We start from the raw sequence: 20,310 nt of genomic DNA on the forward strand, positions 1-20,310 counted from the left end.
CATTAATAAGGTTTTTTCATGTTCATTGTAGCCATCTCAGAGAGATATCAATATGTGTTTCCTAACTGTAAAATAACTCAAACAATGTGTGGGAATATGTTGTTTGTTATTGTTTTGACTGACGCCACTTATTATTCAAATATTAGCATCTCCTTATGTCTATGCCTAGAGATTAGGAAATTACTTTTTGTTTTAAAATGTACGTATCAGGTTATAATAATCCACTTTATTTTATAATTTGCATTTATTGTCATAACATTTTTAATCTAATAGGCTATATTAAGTTTGTATGTATGTGTATCTGGTATGTTCTTCAATGTCTTATAAATAAAAGTAAAAAGCTTATATTATTATAATATAATATATAATATTTGATATTTGATTTGAAATATTTGATGATATCGCAACATCACAAGCACCCCGATACAGTAGGTGGCGGCATACACATTATAAATCGGTTGGACAGTCATTATATGTAATAAAGAACATTCTCCACAACACATCTAAAAGAGACTGAGAGCGACGAGAAGCCAAACCGATCTGAATCCAACCATTTTTCTTGATCTAGCACGATCATTTTTGCTTTTCAATTGTGTAAGTTTAGATAGTTATCATGTTGAGTTTTTCACGAAGATTACATTATCATTGATGCACGTCCGTGAAGGCTGTCAAAAGCTAACGCTAACGCATGGGGCCTTGTTAGCTACAGAGCTAGAGCTAGCTCAGCTCGACGTTTTGCTGTGCTTTTGTTTGGACAGCAAGGGTTTTTACAATGTTAGCTAATCCTATCTAACGATGTGATCAAAGTGAAATTGCATACGACAGTAGAATATTTTTATAATCTGCATTTAACGCACATTGTATTTTAAATGAAGTGCTGGTGTTATTAATGACGACGAGCTAACAATGTGTGCCTGGTGGAGGTTGTGTGTGCAAGTAAATGTTCTTCGGGTAATGTTTGCCAAGTGGGGTGGCACTTTTAATCAGTGAATTTCATTCGTGAATTGAATGCCCGTATGTTAGATTAATCTACGTTGTTGGCCAACTCGAGAGCGTTGATTTGCTAAATTGCTCGTTTCTTCTGCGACGTGTGACGCGAGTTAGCAGTAAGATAACACTAGCTTTGAGGGCTAACGCCAGCTACCGTAACTTTTCGTTGCCGTGTTTCATTGATTGACGTTGGTTTTGGATCTGTTCATGCTGCATTTAAGACACACTTTTTGTTCAAGGCTTTGGTGCAATATGTTGTGTCTGATGGTTATCTGTAGCCATTTTATGGCCTGGTGGTTAAGCTGATTTGCTATTTCATTTAACATACTTTATTAAGATAAGATGGACTTTTATTAATCCCTCGTGGGGAAATTGTTTCTCTGCATTTGACCCATCCTAGTGTTAGGAGCAGTGTGCTGCCATTTTGAACGGCACCCGGGAAGCAGTGTGGGGAACGGTGCCTTGCTCTGGGACACCTCGGTAGCACTTGCCGGGACTTGAACTGGTGACCTTCCAGTTGCCAAGTCCCTATCGACTTCGCCACCTCCACCCACATTGTGGGCTATTGTTCAGATAGCCATATCACATGAATGCTTATTATGTTGCAGTAAATCATAAAGAACAGTGCTGTAGCTCTGCAGTCTGCTTCCTGGTGGTGCATTTACGTATTGTTATGTAGGTCTGACTATAACACTTGCCATTCTACTGGCACATGGTAATACTTTCATTAGTTGTGACATTCAATAGAGATTACCAATGATAGTGAAACATTAAAGGTAGGTAAGAATGGAGAAACCAGCTAGAGTGCGCTAGAATTTTGAAAGTACACAACCAAAAAATCTGCCTCTTCCTTACAGAGCCCCTCCTCCAACACACACGAACGCGCACATGACCAATGAGGGAACGAGATAAGTTTGTGCACAGATGGAAGGCTGACAGGCAGGTAGGCCATCCAGTTATTTTAGCCGGGCTGGCTCAGATAATTGGTCGTGCGTTTTACAGCGCTACGGCTTCCACAGATGACATTTTTTTATGTATTTATTGTCAAAGCATTTAATATAGGGATGCTCCGATAGATCGGCCGCCGATCGATATCGGCCGATACTCACTCTCTACCGATCGATCGGTGCTCTCTAAAAATGCTGATCGCATGATGTAAAATTCTGACATAAAATACATGACACTTTTCTCAGTGCGCGCCAAAATGGCTTGACCAGTCTGGCTTCACCAGTCTGGCAGTATTTTAAGGTGTCCGAAAAGGACAATAAAATAGCGGTATGCAACGTGTGTGAAGCAGAAATCCTGCAGCTCCACCCGCTGTGACGGACCGGTGAGCGGAGCAACACACACACTAAGAGTTAGACCTTACACACTTAGTTATTTTATCTACCTCTGGAACAAGCTAAACTAGTTATAAATATGTTTATTCTTCACTATCGGGTCACTCATTACTGGATCAGTGAGCTGCATGAGACGATACTGACAGGCTGGCAGGAGAGAGAGGGAGGAAAGGAGAGCGCTTCTGCTCATTTCTCCCGTGTTATTATCCAAAGTGAATGTAAACTTGAATAATGTACTTCATTTGAATGTAATAATTATGTTGGTTGTTTGTGGAAGTGCCAGTGAATGAGCCCCATTAACTGAATTTAAACATCACTTTAAATGGAAGATCCCCATAGGCCCCGCTAGGGCTGTGCAATTTAATCGATCTTGCGATATATATCGATATTTAATTTTCCGAGAAAGTATCGATATTTCAGCCGCAGGTATCGATACATTAAGTCTGATAACTGTGTTCGTTATACTCGCGTCCAGGAGAGAAGCTTTAAAAAGGAGACTAATTGAGTCTGAGAATGTTCAAATGTATACTTTAATTAATAAAAAGCGCGGTAATGTTACAAGCAGAAGATCACATCTTTTGATTCAGTTTGTCCAGCATTTGCAAGCTGGAGACTCTCTGTCAGAGCCATATATTGTATAATGGATGCTTTCAGTTTTCAGTTGAATTAATTCAATCCAAGTCAATGGAACACTCACAAGATGTCACCAAAATCCCACTGTCCCTTTAAAATCTTTCAGAAAATGATATAAGTGTATCGAATTATATCGAATCGTATCGTTGGCTGAATATCGTGATATATATCGTATCGTTGGCTGAATATCGTGTATCGTATCGTGAGATTAGTGTATCGCCACAGCCCTAGGCCCCGCCCACTCGATCGGTATCGGCCGATACTGATTCCGGCGATCGTCCCCAAAATTGGTGATCGGAGCATCCCTAATTTAATATATGCATTGCTATCGGGATGTTAAGAGCATTCCATGGAATATAATAAAAAGTGTTTCTGAAGTGCGGAGAATAAGCAGAAGGGCAACCATGCTCCGGGGTCTTCTTCGCTGCTTTTGGTGTATTTTGTGGCGGCAGCAGCGCCACTTACAGGCCTGGAATATGTACTACAGCGTTTCCAGCATTTCCAGCGGTCTAGTGTGAACGGACACGTTAATGAATCGAATGCGCTTGAACGGAAGACTTTTTTGCGTATGTGTTTTACTGTATGCGTCCTCGTGGGGCCGGGGTCTAAGCCAAACTATATCCGGTCACAGAGATCTGATATTTTAAAGTAAGGTCAACGCATATCGACCCTAAATATAGTCTATATTAAGAACGAGAAAAGTCTTAACATATATATCGTTTTTTGTAAACATATGACAAATGTGTGAGGGTGATGACGTCAGAGCATCGTCCTATGTGCCGGGCTTAGCCCCGGACAGCCCCAGCCCAATTTAACCCCTGGGTATTTGTGAGGGAGCTCCTATATGGCATTACCCCGCTGAAGCTCACCAAAGTTTAATATATTTCATAGTTTTGTCAATTGTTTTGTTTATTGGTCAAATACTGGTTTCTAATGGTTTCTGAGGAGTTTTACTGGAATGAAAGAGCACAGAAGCAACAAAGCAGCATACTGCCTTAACCCTAACCCACAGAGAGGTTGAAGTGCATGTGGAGAGGAGGCTTCAGTAGTCTGTCTGCACTCTGTTTAGTTGTGCTATCTTACAATCAATATAGTAAATGTGAGGTAAAGTGTGTCGCCAATGTAACCGGTTAGAACTCGAAGTTGCGATGAGGTCTTAAAATGTATGGGAAGGGTCTTAAAAAAGGTCTTAAAAGGTATTAAATTTGACTTCAGGATTCCTGCATATACCCTGATACCGCTATTTTACTGTCTTTTTCGGACACCTTAAAATAATGCCAGACCGGTGAAGCCATTTTGGCGAGCTTGTTTTGCCGCGTACAGAGAAAAGTGTCATGTATTTTACGTCATGCGATCGGCTCTCGCGATCGGCATGTTTAGAGAGCACCGATCGATCGGTAGAGAGTGAGTATCGGCCGATCTCGATCGGTGACCGATCGATCGGAGCATCCCTAGTAAAAAGCACGACCAATCATTTTAGCCGGCCCGGCTAAAGTAACTGGATGGCCTACCTGCCTGTCAGCCTTCCATCTGTGCACAAACTTATCTCGTGCCCTCATTTGTCATGTGCACGTTCGTGTGTGTTGGAGGAGGGGCTCTGTAAGTAAGTGGCAGATTTTCTCCGGTTGTGTATTTTCAATTTCTAGCGCACTTGAGCTGGTTTCTCCGAAATTACCTACCCCACCTTTAATGTATTAAAATAAGTAAGAGTTTTTGAATGGTCTATGTAAATAGGTTTGCAGTGGAAATTTGGGCTACATGATGGCACATAAAAGCTCCCAAATATCATGATAAGGACCTTGGACAAGAAGACCATTACACATCTTTGCGGATCAACTATTGTACTCGGTTTGCACCAGAATATACTGAGAAGGAAGTACCATCCTGATGTTATTGATCACTTTTTGGCAATCATTTGTAATACTTGGTAGTGAACTCATCAATTTCGGACCCATAATTGTGATGTGAAACAACTGGATACAACATTAACGTTGGGAAGGGTCTTAAAGGTGAAACGATGGCTGAGGTGAGCAAACCTGACAGGGAAAAGGCAAGGAGAGGGCACACTGCTGCTATTGGATTACCAGAAGGCCAGTTTCTGGAAAAAATGGTCTATAGCAGTGGTGTCAAACAATGCAAGCGACAACAGGTTTTTTTTTTTTTCTGCCATGAATGGGATATTTTTGGACCTCTGTCAGAAAAGTTGGAGAAAGGTGACAATGCAGTGGGGAAACATTTGAGTGACAAGACATCCTGATTTAGTGCTCTCCTGCAAACGTGCAGTTAACGGAGTTGTGCTTCCTTTGTAACTAGTATGTTTAAGCCATGGATTTGCTGAATAGAGAAGAGAATGTCAAGACAAAACTACATTTAGGTGGTAAATCTGTCAATCTTATCAATATAGAAAGTATGTTGTATGGGTTTAGTTGTCTCTTTCTGTATTTATTGGCTTTTGGTGCTGTTAAGTGACATATTTGGATGTGATTTGGTTGGATTGTAGTCGGTTCTGATGGAGCAAATGCAAAGGCTTCGTAGATATTATGCATTGACGGTAGTCATTTTGTCCTTGCTGTGTCGCAGTGGTTGAACTAGCTTTTTCAAAGTCTGCATTTCAAAAATAATTTATGACTGATCATCAATGCTGTTCCATTCTGAATTGCCAATGCAATGGAAAATTACTTGTACCCCATCCTTGGTGTTATTGATCACTTTGCTGGCTGAATAAGTGAAAATACTTGATTTTTAGTGCGTCAATATTGGGGAAAAGTCATAGATTTTACGTAATGGCTATGGTGATTCTCCTGATTACTGATGCTTTCTGAGAGGTGATGCATTTATTTCTGAGGGCAACAACCTTATTAGCTATGTTGTTTTAACAAGTGGAATATTTAGAAACCAGTTAGACTAGTTATCAGTTGAACAAAAATGTAACTGCTTTACTTGAATCTTGAATTTAAATTTGATAGATATGTTTGGTATCGGATTTTCCACTCTCAAGCGACTGTGGTGGACAATAATCATACTGGTGTCCCTCTTTCTATGGTGTCCTTTGTCTCATTGGTGTTTTTGTTCAGTAGTGTTATATTCGAATGCCAGGAAATTGAGGCGGAGCTAGAGAAGTTCTGTTGGCAATAATGCTGTTCTATACCCTTCTGTCTACAGGTGCTGTTGTTTGTACTTCAGCATGGCGGTCGTCATCCGTTTACAGGGACTAAGAGTCTCTGCAGGTTCCGAGGATATTCGCAAGTTCTTCACTAGCCTCAAAATTCCAGATGGAGGAGTGCATATCATTGGTGGGGAGCAAGAGGAAGCTTTCGTTATCTTTGCTTCGGATGAGGATGCAAGAAGAGCCATGATACGATCAGGAGGTTGCATTAAGGGTTCACCTGTTGCATTGCTACTAAGTAGTAAATCAGAGATGCAGAACCTACTTGAAAGAAGTACAAGAGATGTAGAGCTAGATCAAAAGAGACGACTCGAGGAGAAAGCAAGACACACTCGAAGACCTTTGGATCCAGAGGGGGGCAGGAGATCAGCTAGCAGATCAGACTATAACCCTCCACCCCAGCACCAGAGGGCTTCCAACACTAATGATGACTTGCATGTGTTTCTTAAAGGGATGCCCTTCTCTGTGACTGAAGGAGAAGTCCGTGATTTCTTCTGTGATCTACTTATTGATGAAATATTCTTAATGAAAAATGCAAATGGTTCAAAAAATGGGAAAGGTTTCGTAAAATTTGCAGCAAGAGAGGATGCAAACGAAGCTCTGAAGAGAGATAGGCAATACATTGGGTCAAGGTACGTCGAAGTTTCCTCAACAACAGAAGATGATTGGTGTCGGGCTACTGGTAAACTGTCAATGGCTGTCAACAAGCATGACAACTTTGAAAGGGAGAGATCCCCTATTCGCCATCAAAGGAATCCACATTATGTGAGGTCAGAGTCCCCTTTGGCTCAGAGGCCAGTTGCTCCTTCCGATGAGGAGTACTGTGTTTTGATTGAAAATCTGTCCTATTCGGTGGAAAAAGAAGACATAAAAAAGCTTTTTCGCAATGCAAAGCTTGAGGATGACCAGATCCTACACTTAATTGGCAGTGATGGAAAAAGAACAAGATCTGCATTTGTGCTGTTCAAGAATCTGCGTGACTATTGTGATGCCTTGACTAATGAAAAAAGGTCCCTTTGGAACCGATTTATTCATACCCGGCCAATCTCAAGAGAAAAAATGATCAGCCTTCTGCAGTGTCAGAGCATGGATGGCGGACCACCTGGAAACTCTGCAACATTTCAGGACAGTCCTCCATCTTTCCCCAGCGATCCCTATGACTCAGAGAAAATGTGTCTTTTTGTGCGGAACCTACCATTTGATGTACGGAAAGTTGAGATCATGGACTTTTTCCTTGGGTTTAATATCACAGAGGACATGGCGTTTGTGCTGCGTGACCATACTGGTGCAGGAGTTGGGAAGGCTTTGGTTCTCTTTCGGTCCGAGGCAGAGGCTATGAATGCACTCTCTCTCAATGGACAAAGGTTTCTTGGGTCAGAAGTCATCCTGAAATGCATTTCACGCTCTCAGATGCGTCAGTTGGGTGTTGAGCCACCAATGTTGCAAGAGACAATGGTGGACGAGCTACAGCCAAGAAACGAGCGATATTCAGGCAGGAGAAACGAGGAATCCTTTCGACCTGGTGACGCAGGCTACCCTGACTTAGGAATTCCTCCTGATGGTAACATACAAATGATTCATGCACAGGCTCCCATCTATGGAGGCAGTGATTATGAGCCCTATGCAGTAGGCCGTTCTGCTTCACAAGGCAGAGGTAATGGTGTACGTGGTAGCTTTGGTTCCTCTGTGCAGCATTTTGATGGCCCCACCTGTGTTAAGCTGCTTAACTTGCCATTTCAAATACGAAGTGAAGAAATCTATGACTTTTGCTACGGATATCAGATTATCCCTGGATCTGTTTCAGTGCAGTACGACCAGAGTGGGAAATCGAAAGGCTCAGCGACTGCAGTGTTTGAGTCCCATAGGGAGGCGTTGACAGCAGTTGAGGAACTGAGTGGAAGACCAATAGGTCAAAGAAAAATACAGCTAGTACTAGCTTGAGTGACATTGCTTTTCACTGCACCTATCATGCCCTAGTAGTGTTGGACATGTAGACAAAACTGATTTTAAGGAAAGCAATGGCCTTTTTTCCCCTTTTTCTTTATGATCTTGTTTTTGACTTTAAATATTTGTCATGGTTTATATTGCTGGGAGTACAGTAAATCTGGCTATCCTTTTTTTGTTATTGTGATAAGATTGAGAAATCCCATTGACTAACTGAGACGGGGGAACCAGTAGTGGTACAATGCTAACTAATTTCCGGGTTTTAAGACTCGTCACTGCACCACTCTATTGTGATAAGTCAATGTAGTCTATCGACTACTTAAGGTTTTTGTATGCAATGTTCATCTGAAAGTAAAACACTCGATTTTTGTTTTTCCTTCGAATGTGTTTGTTAAATGTAACTTACAACACAGTGTTTGACAATGTTTGTACATTTAATTTAGCTATGTAGTTGTTGTGAAGTGTTATCATTAAAACGCATACCTTTTTGAAATGTCTGTTTTTCTTCACAGATTTTATATAAAGCTAAATTTCTTATGCTTGCCAAATAGGCCTTATATGTTTAAAGAGCCGTTTAATCTCCATTTTTAAATGAATACCTTATTGATAGCTTTTAAAAATTAGGACAAATGGGAAAATCTGTTATGTTGTCTTTGGTGGCACCTATAAGCAGGAATAGGTGTGTTTTTGTATCTCACTCCCTAGTGATGCGTTACTCCAGTCATTTGGCACTCGCTCTCACAAATGAGTTGGAGAGACAGCTGCTCTGCTCACCCACTCTGACAGATCAATCACTGCTGGGTGTTAGAAGACACATCACAACTGATGCATATTGTTTTTAAAATAAGTTGCTCATACTTAAATTGTGGAGGCTTTTATTTCTGCGCCATAGTCTATAACTTTTGTGATAACGCATCTAAAATATATGGGGACTTATAAGAGTTTCTTTTAACTGAAGGTCTTCAAGATCTGTAAGGTCTGTAAGATATACTACAGCCTTTTTATAAATATCAATTGTTCCAAGACTTAACATGAGATAATAGGATGAATAACCATTCAAATATGTTTTTTTATCAAAAATAAATCCTACAGAATTATTTATATTTATTACAATTTGCAATATTAAAGGTGGGGTAAATTTGAAAACCCGGCTCGAGATACATCTTTTGTTATATTCCATGGAATGCTCTTAAAGGTGGGGTAGGTAAGTTTGAGAAACGTGCTCGAGATACACTTTTTGTTATATTCCATGGAATGCTCTTAACATCCCAATGGCTTTGACAAAAAATCATAAAAAGATTTCATCTGTGGAAGCCGTAGTACTGTAAAAAGTACAACCAATCATTTTAGCCGGCCCGGCTAAAATAACTGGATGGCCTGCCTGCCTGTCAGCCTTCCATCTGTGCACAAACTTATCTCGTGCCCTCATTGGTCATGTGCGCCTTTGTGTGTGTTGGAGGAGGGGCTCTGTAAGGAAGTGGCAGATTCTTTCCGGTTGTGTATTTTAAAATTCTAGAGCACTCGAGCTGGTTTCTCCAAAATTACCTTCCCCACCTTTAACATCCCGATAGCAATGAATATCTTAAGTGCTTTGACAAAAAATCCATTACAAAATGTCATCTGTGGAAGCCGTAGTACTGTAAAAAGCACTCACTAATCATTTTTAGCCGGCCCGGCTAAATAACTGGATGTGTGTGTATATATATATATATATATATATATATATAAATATATAACTATCTATGGGCCTACCTGCCTGTCAGCCTTCCATCTCGTGCAGAAACTTATCTCGTGCCCTCATTCATATATATATCAATATATATATATATATATACATACATACATACAGTGGCGGCGCCAGAGTATTTGTGTTGGGTAATCTATGGTAGGGCTAACCCAGGGGTCTGCAACCTTTTTGACCAAAAGAGCCATTTCGCTTCTTTTTCCAAAAAATGTTTTTGTCTGGAGCCGCAAAACATATTTCATAGTTTTTTATTGTTATATCAGACAAAAACTACAGTTTTTTGCATTTATTATGCTATTTATTACATGATATAAAACTGTTAACCTCTAATAAGAAACAAAGAACTCTTATAAGGAGAATTAAAAATAATACACAGGCCTACTTTAAAATAAATCAAACACAGCACTTGGGGAGTCCTCTGCACATTTGAAGGGAAAAAAATATTATTAAAATGGGCCCACTTTGAAATAAATAAAACATATAGCTGCACCCTAAAAAGAGTTAAAGGTAGGGTAGGTAAGAATGGAGAAACCAGCTCGAGTGCGCTAGAATTTGAAAATACACAACCGGAAAATACACAACCTCTTCCTTCAGACTTTCTTACAGAGTCCCTCCTCCAACACACACGAACGCGCACATGACCAATGAGGGCACGAGATAAGTTTGTGCACAGATGGAAGGCTGACAGGCAGGTAGGCCATCCAGTTACTTTAGCCGGGCCGGCTCAGATGATTGGTCGTGCTTTTTACAGCGCTACGGCTTCCACAGATACATTTTTGTATGTATTTATTGTCAAAGCATTTAATATATTCATTGCTATCGGGACGTTAAGAGCATTCCATGGAATATAACAAAAAGTGTTTTCTGAAATAAATTACATACCCCATTGAATTATGACTGACAATCGTCAGCTGTCTTCCTCTCCCTCGTAAAGGCTGCACCACCGTTGACAACTTCTCTCTACATATCAGACATACCGGTAAACCAGCATCGTTTGTTGTGAAAGCAGATAACTCTGTCCACGCAGAATTAAATCCTGTGTTCCTCCGGTACTTTTCTTTGATTTATCCATAGTTCGCTCATCGAGCCGGGGGTTATTCGCCTCCAAGAAAAGGTGCTCGCGCGGGACCGGAGCAGGATGTGACGCATATTTTAGTTGACCTAATTAAAACCGTTTTGTTTTTTATTTGTGTCACAGTATCACCTCAAAATACAAGATACGAAACATTTTCAACCATGCAACAAAATATAAATAGTCCTACAAATACTTTTATTTTATTTCCTTCTTATTTTTGTCTAAACTCAAGGGAGCCAAAGCAGAGGGCTTAAAGGGCCGCATGCGGCCCGTGGGCCGCGGGTTGCCGACCCCTGGGCTAACCTATACAGTGGTGGGGCTCAAGTCAGTATTTGTAATGTAATTACATACACGCTATATCGCCACCCTTGACAGTGAAACGCCAAGCGTGAGGCTTTTATTAGCTTTTATTAGTCTCCTTTTATCAGCTAAATTACATCGAGAGCAACAGGTGTGAGTTAAACAATACAATAGCCTATTCTGCTAATTCCACGTTGTTACAACATGCTACGCAGTGACAGAAACAAGAAAAGTTGGCATATAGAATTGACACGGAGAGGGAGAGAGAGAGGAGAGAGGGAGAGAGACAGAGAGAGAGACAGACACAGGTAAATAGAGAGAGACTGACACAGCACACAACAGGTGGCCTGTGTCTCTATTGTCATACAAAACACTTTTTCAAATGACTATTACAAAATATATTCAAAACTCACTATTCACTCTTCAGGTGGGTCGTGTGACTCTGGCACCTGTTCGACTTGTACCTCAATGCGAGGGCGTTTAAGAACACATCTATCCATCCGAAATATACAATTAATCCTAGAAATTCTGCTGTCTGTCTGCAATTTACTCGGCGCGAGTTTGGGGACTTTTCACTGTGAACGTGACGTATCGACGTAGTAATGCACGACGCAGCAGACCCAACGTTTCGTTGCTCTGATTGGCTGTAGGTCTATTCAAATTGCATTTGGAGGCATTTTGATCTGACCGCGGCCGCGCTGATATTATTACGCCAGAGAATTTTCACACCTTTAGTGTATAAAACTCCCCCACTACTTAGACTATTCCTTACACCCCTCTAGCATAAGCCCGAGTGGTCTCAACCATATTGCGTCAGAAACGTGCACTTGTTGTTACATGCACTTGTTGTTACAGCAGGATCAGTTTGTGTGTTATGGACACGATTTTCGCAATCCGTGTTCTCAACATGCTTACTTTCATGGTCGGGCTAAGGTAGGGCTAAGCCATTTCTTGGTATGGCTGTAGCCTACCCCAGCCATACCCTGGCGCCGCCACTGTATATATATAAACACCAGCGTAGCTCACCGGTGGCCATCTTGCCACAGTCAACAACTACTGGAGAGACAGCAAGCGCATTTCGTGGCATCTGCAGGCAGTGGCAAGTACTTCCGGCAACTGCCACAGAGGCCGCTACTCCGTGGTATCTGTGGCAAGTACTTCCGGCATATGCCACAACTTGCCGAGGCATCTGCCGCTGCTCAACGGGAGTTGCCACAAGATGCCAGAGAAGGTTTACGGTAGCTGCCACTCGCCTTCCGTGGCAAATGCTGCTATTTAAAGGGAAATGGAAACACTTTTCAAACTGCTTTCCATGCGACAATATTACCATTAGGAAATGTATTTATCTAGTCTATTTCCAATGTAAACGATCGAGATACGCGAATTTACTTTTTGAAATACGTGCCTAATGACCATGGGCGCTTCCATTGCTCCGGGACTTTTCCAGTGACGTCACTGACTGGGTACGGCTTCCTAGGCCAAAGCTCAATAACAAACAACATGGCGTGCAATGCACCAGTAGTTTACATTACAAGAAAACGGTCGTCGTCAGGAGTTTATTGTATTGCCCCAGGCTGCACAAATGGATTTTATACAAAGAAGGAAGAAGTACATTTCCATAGGCTGCCACTAAAGGATGAGAAGCTGCTCAAAGTCCAGTCTGGATGCCTGGTTCAATACAAAACATTGGATTTGAAGCCAGGATCTGTTCCCACAATATTCGATTTCTCAACGTATGCAGTCGGGAACACCGACCGTCCCAGCACGTCGGCCGCGCAAGACAATGACGGTGTCAACAAACGTGAAGTTCGAGCCACCAAACGAGTTGCTTCAGCTGCCGAGAGAGAGGTACATATTGCAGCACTACCAGATTACTAGCTCACACATGTATTTACTGACACAGTGTGACCTTATTAATTAACGCAATCGCGTCCAAACTAAATGGTAGCTATTATGACGCACAATAGAGAATTGGGGGTGTTCTATAGCTCAACTAATTAAACTGGCATACACACGCTCATCTGTCGAAAACAGCCCTAAAAAGGCTAGTATTGCTATTGATGGATGGTATTGCAGGACCCAGAGCGCACGGAGCACAGAGCGGACAGCAGATAACGGAATTGCAGTTTTATTGCTTATAGATTATCAGAACATTTCAAAGGGGACACAGCCCCATTGGATATTAACCTATGGATTAACTACATCATCGTTTTTATCGTTGTAATGCCATTGAAGACCAGTTTAGACCAGACAATGAGGAAGGTAAGCCGTTAGCCTGGCGTATGTTAGTACCTAGCGCCACTTGTTTTGATGTACGTTTTTGTGGATAACCTCGCGAGTTTATATCTTTCAGTGTTGAGGTGGGCACCGTTAGATTCTGTGTCTCCTTGCGATCATAAACGATGTGTTGGATGTGCGGCTAGGATAAGTAATAAGGGAGCTAGGAGTGATTTTCGGTGCAGTAATAGGTTAGCATTTTCGCTCGGGGCTAATTCAGAGGCTCACTGTTAGCATTGTGTTTTTTTAATTTTTTTATTCCGGATCGTATGCCACTCTATTCGACCGAATCGGTTCATAAGCATAGGCCATGGGATGCCTGGTAACTGTAGATGCTTCCACATCAATGTCATCTCCCGACGAATAGTCAAATTCATCGTTCAAAACGTCGATCTCATTGCAAAATTCCTCCATCGCTGCCATATCTGCTACGTTGTGTTGACTTCTGGTGGAGCGAAAACACAGCCAGTGACGTCACCATTTGGGACTCCCCTAATGGCGGCAGCCTGGTCCCGGAATTCCCCACCCGGCCGGCGGATAATTAATTTTCTTTTGGCGAGTAATATCATATACAATAAATATTACGATCAATATCCATTGTAAAAATGAATAAACTACCGGAATATTATAACTGTAATTGGTGTTTCCTTTCCCCTTTAAACCCGTATTTATCGTGTAAAATGTTGCTGTTTTGGCATAACTTTATCGAACTGATCTGTACACAGGACTGATGGTCCGATCTCTATTTTTTTAAACATTATAATTTCTATTCGATTTTACTTGGAGAACGTGGTTTGTTAAAATAAATAAACGTGCTATATTTATGATAATACTCAAGATATATTATAAGTAAATAAAGACAATTTATTGACATTAAGATCTATCATTGTTGACCAGAGGTGGGAAATAGGCTAACTACTCAAGTACTGTACTTGTGATTTAGAAATAGACTCCTTGTGCTTTTGTTGAGTATGTAAATGGTGTGTAATTTAGTGCTTCTACCCCACTACAATTCAGAGGTAAATTGTGTACTTTTACTCCCCTACATTTATTATAGGCTACCTTTAGTTACTTACTACAGATTCTGATTAATGATTAGAAATATAATCAAGTCTTAAGTCAAACTTTAGTTACTCCTGGAGTTAATTCACAAGCTACCCTGCAGTAGACAAAGTCATTAAAACTAGCTGCACCTTTACCAGCTTTGATAACACTTTAATGAAAACATGTAATATCTACTTTAAGTATATTTGTATGCTAATAATTTTGCACTTTTACTTGAGTAACATTTTAATGCAGGACTTTTACTTGTAACTGAGTATTCCTACATTTAGGTAGGCTACACTTTGACTTAACACTAGAACCGCCAGGGGGCGCTGTATAGCCATACCTAAAACCACCAACGTGTAAAATGTACCCTCTATTAGAATGCATTGATTTTCAAGGTACAATGTTATTTTATTTATCATACTAGAACACAATGAGTGTTGCCACGTCTCGCCGTGGCATGTGCCTTGGCATTTGGTTCCTAAGCTAAATGGACTATTCGACTTCAGCCCACAACTTGCCGAGGCATCTGTGTCAAGTAGCCTACTTTCGGCATCTGCCACAGAAGCCACTACTCTGTGGCATATTAACATGATTCCTTTCTGTCATTGACTTTACCAATGTCTTTATACATTTTGTTGGAGGATGGCGGGACCTACGATTTTCATTGCCATAAGCCAGGGGTGCCCAACCTTTTTGGGCACCCCTGGCTTCTTTCCATCAGGGAAAAAGGGCCGCTCTCCGCGTGCCGAGAGACAGGAGAGAGGCGCACAGCTGGATCCCTGACGTCACTCACTCTCACAAGACAGTTCGTACAGGGTGTGTCAGAGAGGAATGGGAGACATCCCTCAAATACAATTGAATAAATGAACAGGGGGAAGACCAAGATGCAGCAGTGCAAATGTCTTCCACTGACATTCCTCCGTGCAAAGCCGTGGAGGAGGACATTCCTCTAGTGGAGTGCGCATTGATGTTCTCCGGGGGATCCACCCCAGAGGAGACATATGCCTGCGACACGGCCTCACACAGCCAGTGTGACAGCCGTTGTGCAGACAGAGGCTGCCTGATCGAGCGCTCTCTATAGTGCACAAACAGGCGCTGAGAATGGCGCAAGGCAGCCGTGAGCGCCACTAGCAGGACAGCGCGCGCACAGGACAGAGGAGATGAGACGCGGCTTCTTCCTCCGACCTGTGAGGAGGGGGGAATAAGCCAGCCAGGGTGATCACTCTCGACTCTAAAAGAGCTTGTGATGACCTTTGGCATAAAAGCCGGGTTAGGGCGTAAAACAGCTGAACTGCCATCTCCTTGGATCCGGAGGCATGACGGAGCCACAGAGAGAGAGCAGACAAATCACTCACCCTTTTCGCTGATAGAGCCAAAAGCAACTACTTTGGCTGACAACAGTTTAAGGGGAACCTGGTCGAAAGGTTCAAATGGGGCTTTGCTTAGTGCGCGTAACACCAAAGCCAAATCCCACTGAGGCGCCAGTGTGCGTGACACAGGTCTGAGTCTCCATACTCCTCGCATAACACGGCTGCTGCGTTCTGCGAGCCCCTCTGTTCAATTCGGCGGGAATATACATTGCTCTGATGAGAGCAACGCGTGTGCGCGCCCAGAACAGCAGCTGCCTGGCTGCGTTCAGAAGCTCCACCAGATCGTATTCCTCCCTGGCGATTGAGGTAGGCTGCTTCCATAGCCGTGGCCTGTTGTCTGTGCAAATCAACACATGTTTGATTGTACAGCAACAGGGCGACTCCCCCGTTCTTTTCCGAGATTTAGAAAAATAGTGAGTAAAAACCGCGCAAGACACTGTTCCTGTGATGACAGGAGTGTTTCTTGTATCCCATGGAACTGCTGGGGGGAGAGGCTTCTCTGTGATGTGCCGTAATGGTCGTCATGGTGACGAGCCACGCCATCGCCGCCCGTGAGGCAAAAGGGCTGCGAGGGAGTTTCCACACGCTGCATTTCACTCCGTCTCTCATGATGAGGCACGTACACGCCCAGAGGATGAGAGGTGTGTGTATGCTGTCCACACGAGGCGTTATAACGGTGCTCGTGGATTTATTATGACCGTGTGTAGGAGGCATATCTGGGACAGAGGAATGCCGCGAGCTCTGCAGTTTATAAACCAATAGGTTAAAACCGCAGGCTTCTGCAGCGAATGAACCACCTCTGGAGTGTCCCCCTGTTGGAAGAGACCCAAGGGGATCATCACGTGACCAGCTGACGCCAACGCCGAGCAGCTGCGTCACGGAGAGGGCTGTGTGGGTTGTGACACGCCTGAGGAGAGCTGTCAGTTCCTCCACTCGCTGCCGCGAGAGCCGCGCTCTCTGCTGGCTGAGTTTAATTCCACTCACAGATAAACGATTGTCTGAGAGGGAAGAGGACAGCTCTTCTTCCAATTTATTATGAAACCCAGGCTTTGACAGATGCGATACGAGATGTACCGTCTGTAAAGCGACTTCCTCCCTGGAGCGAGCCAGCAAATAGCAGGTCGTCCAGAGAAAACCACACTCTCATCCCTCCTCTGTGTAGTGGCTCCAGCCTTCTCTACACAAAAATGCGAGGAGCCAGGAAATATCCGAACGGCAGACGATTGTCTGGTCTGATATTCCCTCAAATGGAAAACGCAGGAATTTCCTGTGTTTTGGGATGATGGGTACGTGGAAGTATGCATCCTTCAGGTGGAAGTGAACCAGTCGTCCTGGTGAACACATTCCAGCACCTGTTTGATCGTCAGCATGTGGAATACTGACGATCGAGGATGTCTCATTGCCCCAGTCTTTTTCGGGATTAGAAAAATAACGGGAGTGAAAACCCCTGATTTTCCTCCCTTTGAGGAACCCTGGAAATATCCTCTTTCAACAGGAGTTCCAGCAGCTCGGATTGGAGCGCAAGACATAGCTTCTGGGAGGACAGGAGTGTTTCCTGTATCCCATTGAACTGTGGGTGTGGGGGTGGGGAGGGGGGGAAGGAAGAGGCGAACTGCAGGACGTATCCTCTGCTGATCAGCCTGCTCATCCATCTGTCCATCAGACACACGCGCTGCCACTCTGAGAGCGGGCGCACGTGCTCGAGATGTGTTTTTGGTCGTCATGGTGACGAGCCACGCCAGAGCCCCTGCCGCCGCTGCCCGTGAGGCAACCCAAGGTGTGCTTGGACCGAAAGGCCTCCACACGCTGCGTCTCACTCCGACTCTCATCATGAGGCGCGTACACGCTCAGGGGATGGATGGAGGTGTGTGCAGTGCTGCCCACATGAGGCGTTATAACGGCGCTCATGGGTTTATTGAGGCTATGTGTTCGAGGCGTATCTCGGACAGAGGAATGCCGTGAGCTCTGTAGTTTATTAACCAACAGGTTAAAACCAGGCTTCTGCAGCGAGCCCTGCTGTCTACTAATCAACAGATTAGTGGCAGCCGGCTTAATTAGCGCGCTATGAAATGTATTAACCGACAGGTTAAAATCAGGCTTTAGCAACGAGCCCTGCTGGCTATTAACCGACAGGTTATAGGCAGCTGGTTTACACAGGGCGTGAGGCAACCCAAGGTGGGCTTGGACCGAAAGGGCTGCGCGGGGGCCTCCACACGCTGCGTCTCACTCCGACTCTCATCATGAGGCGCGTACACGCTCAGGGGATGGATGGAGGTGTGTGCAGTGCTGTCCACATGAGGCGTTATAACGGTGCTCATGGGTTTATTATGACCGTGTGTAGGAGGCGTATCTCGGACAGAAGAATGCCGCGAGCTCTGCAGGTTATTAACCGAGGTTAAAACCGGCAGGCTTCTGCAGCGAGCCCTGCTGTCTACTTAATCAACAGATTAGTGGCAGCCGGCTTAATTAGCGAGCTCTGCAGTTTATTAACCGATAGGTTAAAACCACCTCTCTGAAGAACCAGCACCTTACCGTGGTAGAGAGATTTGTGTGCCCTGATGAACCTGGGGGCTGTGTTGTCTGGAACCTTGTGTTCCTGGTAGGGTCTCCCATGGCAAATTGGTCTCAGGCAAGGGGCCAGACTAAGATTGGTTCAAAAGACCTCATGAAAGACGACACAGAAGTGAGGATACCCGGCCCGGAGGAAGCCCGGGGTCCCCTTCTGGAGCCAGGCCCAGAAGGAGGACTCGTCGGCGAGCGTCTGGTGGCCGGACTTGCCACGGAGCCCGGCCGGGCCCAGCCCGAAAAGGCAACGTGGGCAACACCTCCGCTTCTCCGTCCCGCGGGCCCACCACCTACGGGAAACATCGATGGGGTCGGGTGCGCTGCCAGAAGGGTGGCAGTGAAAGCGGAGGGTCTCGACGGACCAGACCCGGGCGGCAGAAGCTGGCTTTGGGGACGTGGAACGTCACCTCTCTGGGGGGGAAGGAGCCGGAGCTTGTGCGGGAGGTGGAGCGGTACCAGTTGGATCTGGTTGGGCTCACCTCTACGCACAGCGTCGGCTCTGGAACCTTACTTCTGGATAGGGGTTGGACTCTATTCTTCTCCGGAGTTGCTCAAGGTGTGAGGCGCCGGGCGGGTGTGGGGATACTCACAAGTCCCCGGTTAGGTGCTTCGTTGTTGGAGTTTACCCCAGTGGACGAGAGGGTCGCCTCCCTACGCCTGCGGGTTATGGGGGGGAAAACTTTGACTGTTGTGTGTGCTTATGCACCCAACAGCAGTTCAGAGTATTCGGCCTTCTTGGAGACCCTGGAAAGAGTCCTGTATGGGGCTCCTGAAGGGGACTCCTTAGTCTTGCTGGGAGACTTCAACGCACATGTGGGCAATGATGGAGACACTTGGAGGGGCGTGATTGGGAGGAACGGCCCCCCTGATCTGAACCGGAGTGGTGGTTTGTTACTGGACTTCTGTGCTAGTCATGGATTGGCCATAACAAACACCATGTTCGAACATAAGGATGCTCATAAGTGTACGTGGTACCAGAGCACCCTAGGCAGAAGGTCCATGATCGATTTCGTTATCGTATCATCGGACCTGAGGCCGTATGTTTTGGACACTCGGGTAAAGAGAGGGGCGGAGTTGTCAACTGATCACCATCTGGTGGTGAGTTGGGTCGAGTGGCGGGGGAAGCCTCTGGATAGACCTGGTAAGCCCAAACGTGTAGTTCGGGTGAACTGGGAACGTCTGGAGGAGGCCCAAGTTCAGGAGGCCTTCAACTCACACCTCCGGCGGAGCTTTTCGGGCATTCCTGTGGAGGTTGGGGACATTGAACCAGAGTGGTCGGTGTTCAAAGCCTCTATTGCCGAAGCCGCGGTGGGGAGCTGTGGTCTCAAGGTCCTAGGTGCCTCAAGGGGCGGTAACCCTCGAACCTCCTGGTGGACACCGGTGGTCAGGGAAGCCGTCCGACTGAAGAAGGAGGCCTTCAGGGATTTGTTATCCCGGGGGACTCCCGAGGCAGTTGCAAGGTACCGACAGGCCCGAAGGGCAGCAGCCTCATCCGTGGCCGAGGCAAAGCAGCGGGTGTGGGAGAAGTTTGGAGAAGACATGGAGAAGGACTTTCGGGCGGCACCAAAGTTGTTCTGGAAAACTGTCCGACACCTCAGGAGGGGGAAGCAGGGAACCTTGCGTGGAAGTCGGAAACAGTACCGAAGGAGTGGCAGACCGGGGTGGTGGTCCCCCTTTTCAAAAAGGGGGATCAGAGGGTGTGTGCCAATTACAGAGGCATCACACTACTCAGCCTCCCTGGGAAAGTTTACTCCAAGGTACTTGAAAGGAGGGTCAGGCCGATTGTCGAACCTCAGATTGAGGAGGAACAATGCGGATTCCGTCCTGGTCGTGGAACGACGGATCAGCTTTTTACT

General features: G+C 44.7%; 1 protein-coding gene across 2 annotated transcripts in view; it reads left to right on the forward strand.

Annotated features, from left to right (window-relative positions):
- Positions 1 to 486: 486 nt before the first annotated feature.
- Positions 487 to 20,310, forward strand: part of rbm12bb (RNA binding motif protein 12Bb) — a 47,084-nt gene continuing 27,260 nt past the window's right edge. The window contains exons 1-2 of one of the 2 annotated variants that reach the window (XM_071205868.1): positions 487 to 594; positions 1,848 to 1,933. In XM_071205868.1, coding sequence (XP_071061969.1) covers positions 1,886 to 1,933 — 48 coding nt within the window. In that variant the 5' untranslated portion in view covers positions 487 to 594; positions 1,848 to 1,885. Of the gene's footprint in view, positions 595 to 1,847; positions 1,934 to 6,125; positions 8,567 to 20,310 lie in introns of those variants that run through there. The other variant, XM_034102725.2, reaches the window with a different exon arrangement.

The sequence above is a fragment of the Pseudochaenichthys georgianus genome, chromosome 16, assembly GCF_902827115.2.
Source record: "Pseudochaenichthys georgianus chromosome 16, fPseGeo1.2, whole genome shotgun sequence".
Taxonomy (NCBI): Eukaryota; Metazoa; Chordata; class Actinopteri; order Perciformes; family Channichthyidae; genus Pseudochaenichthys; species Pseudochaenichthys georgianus.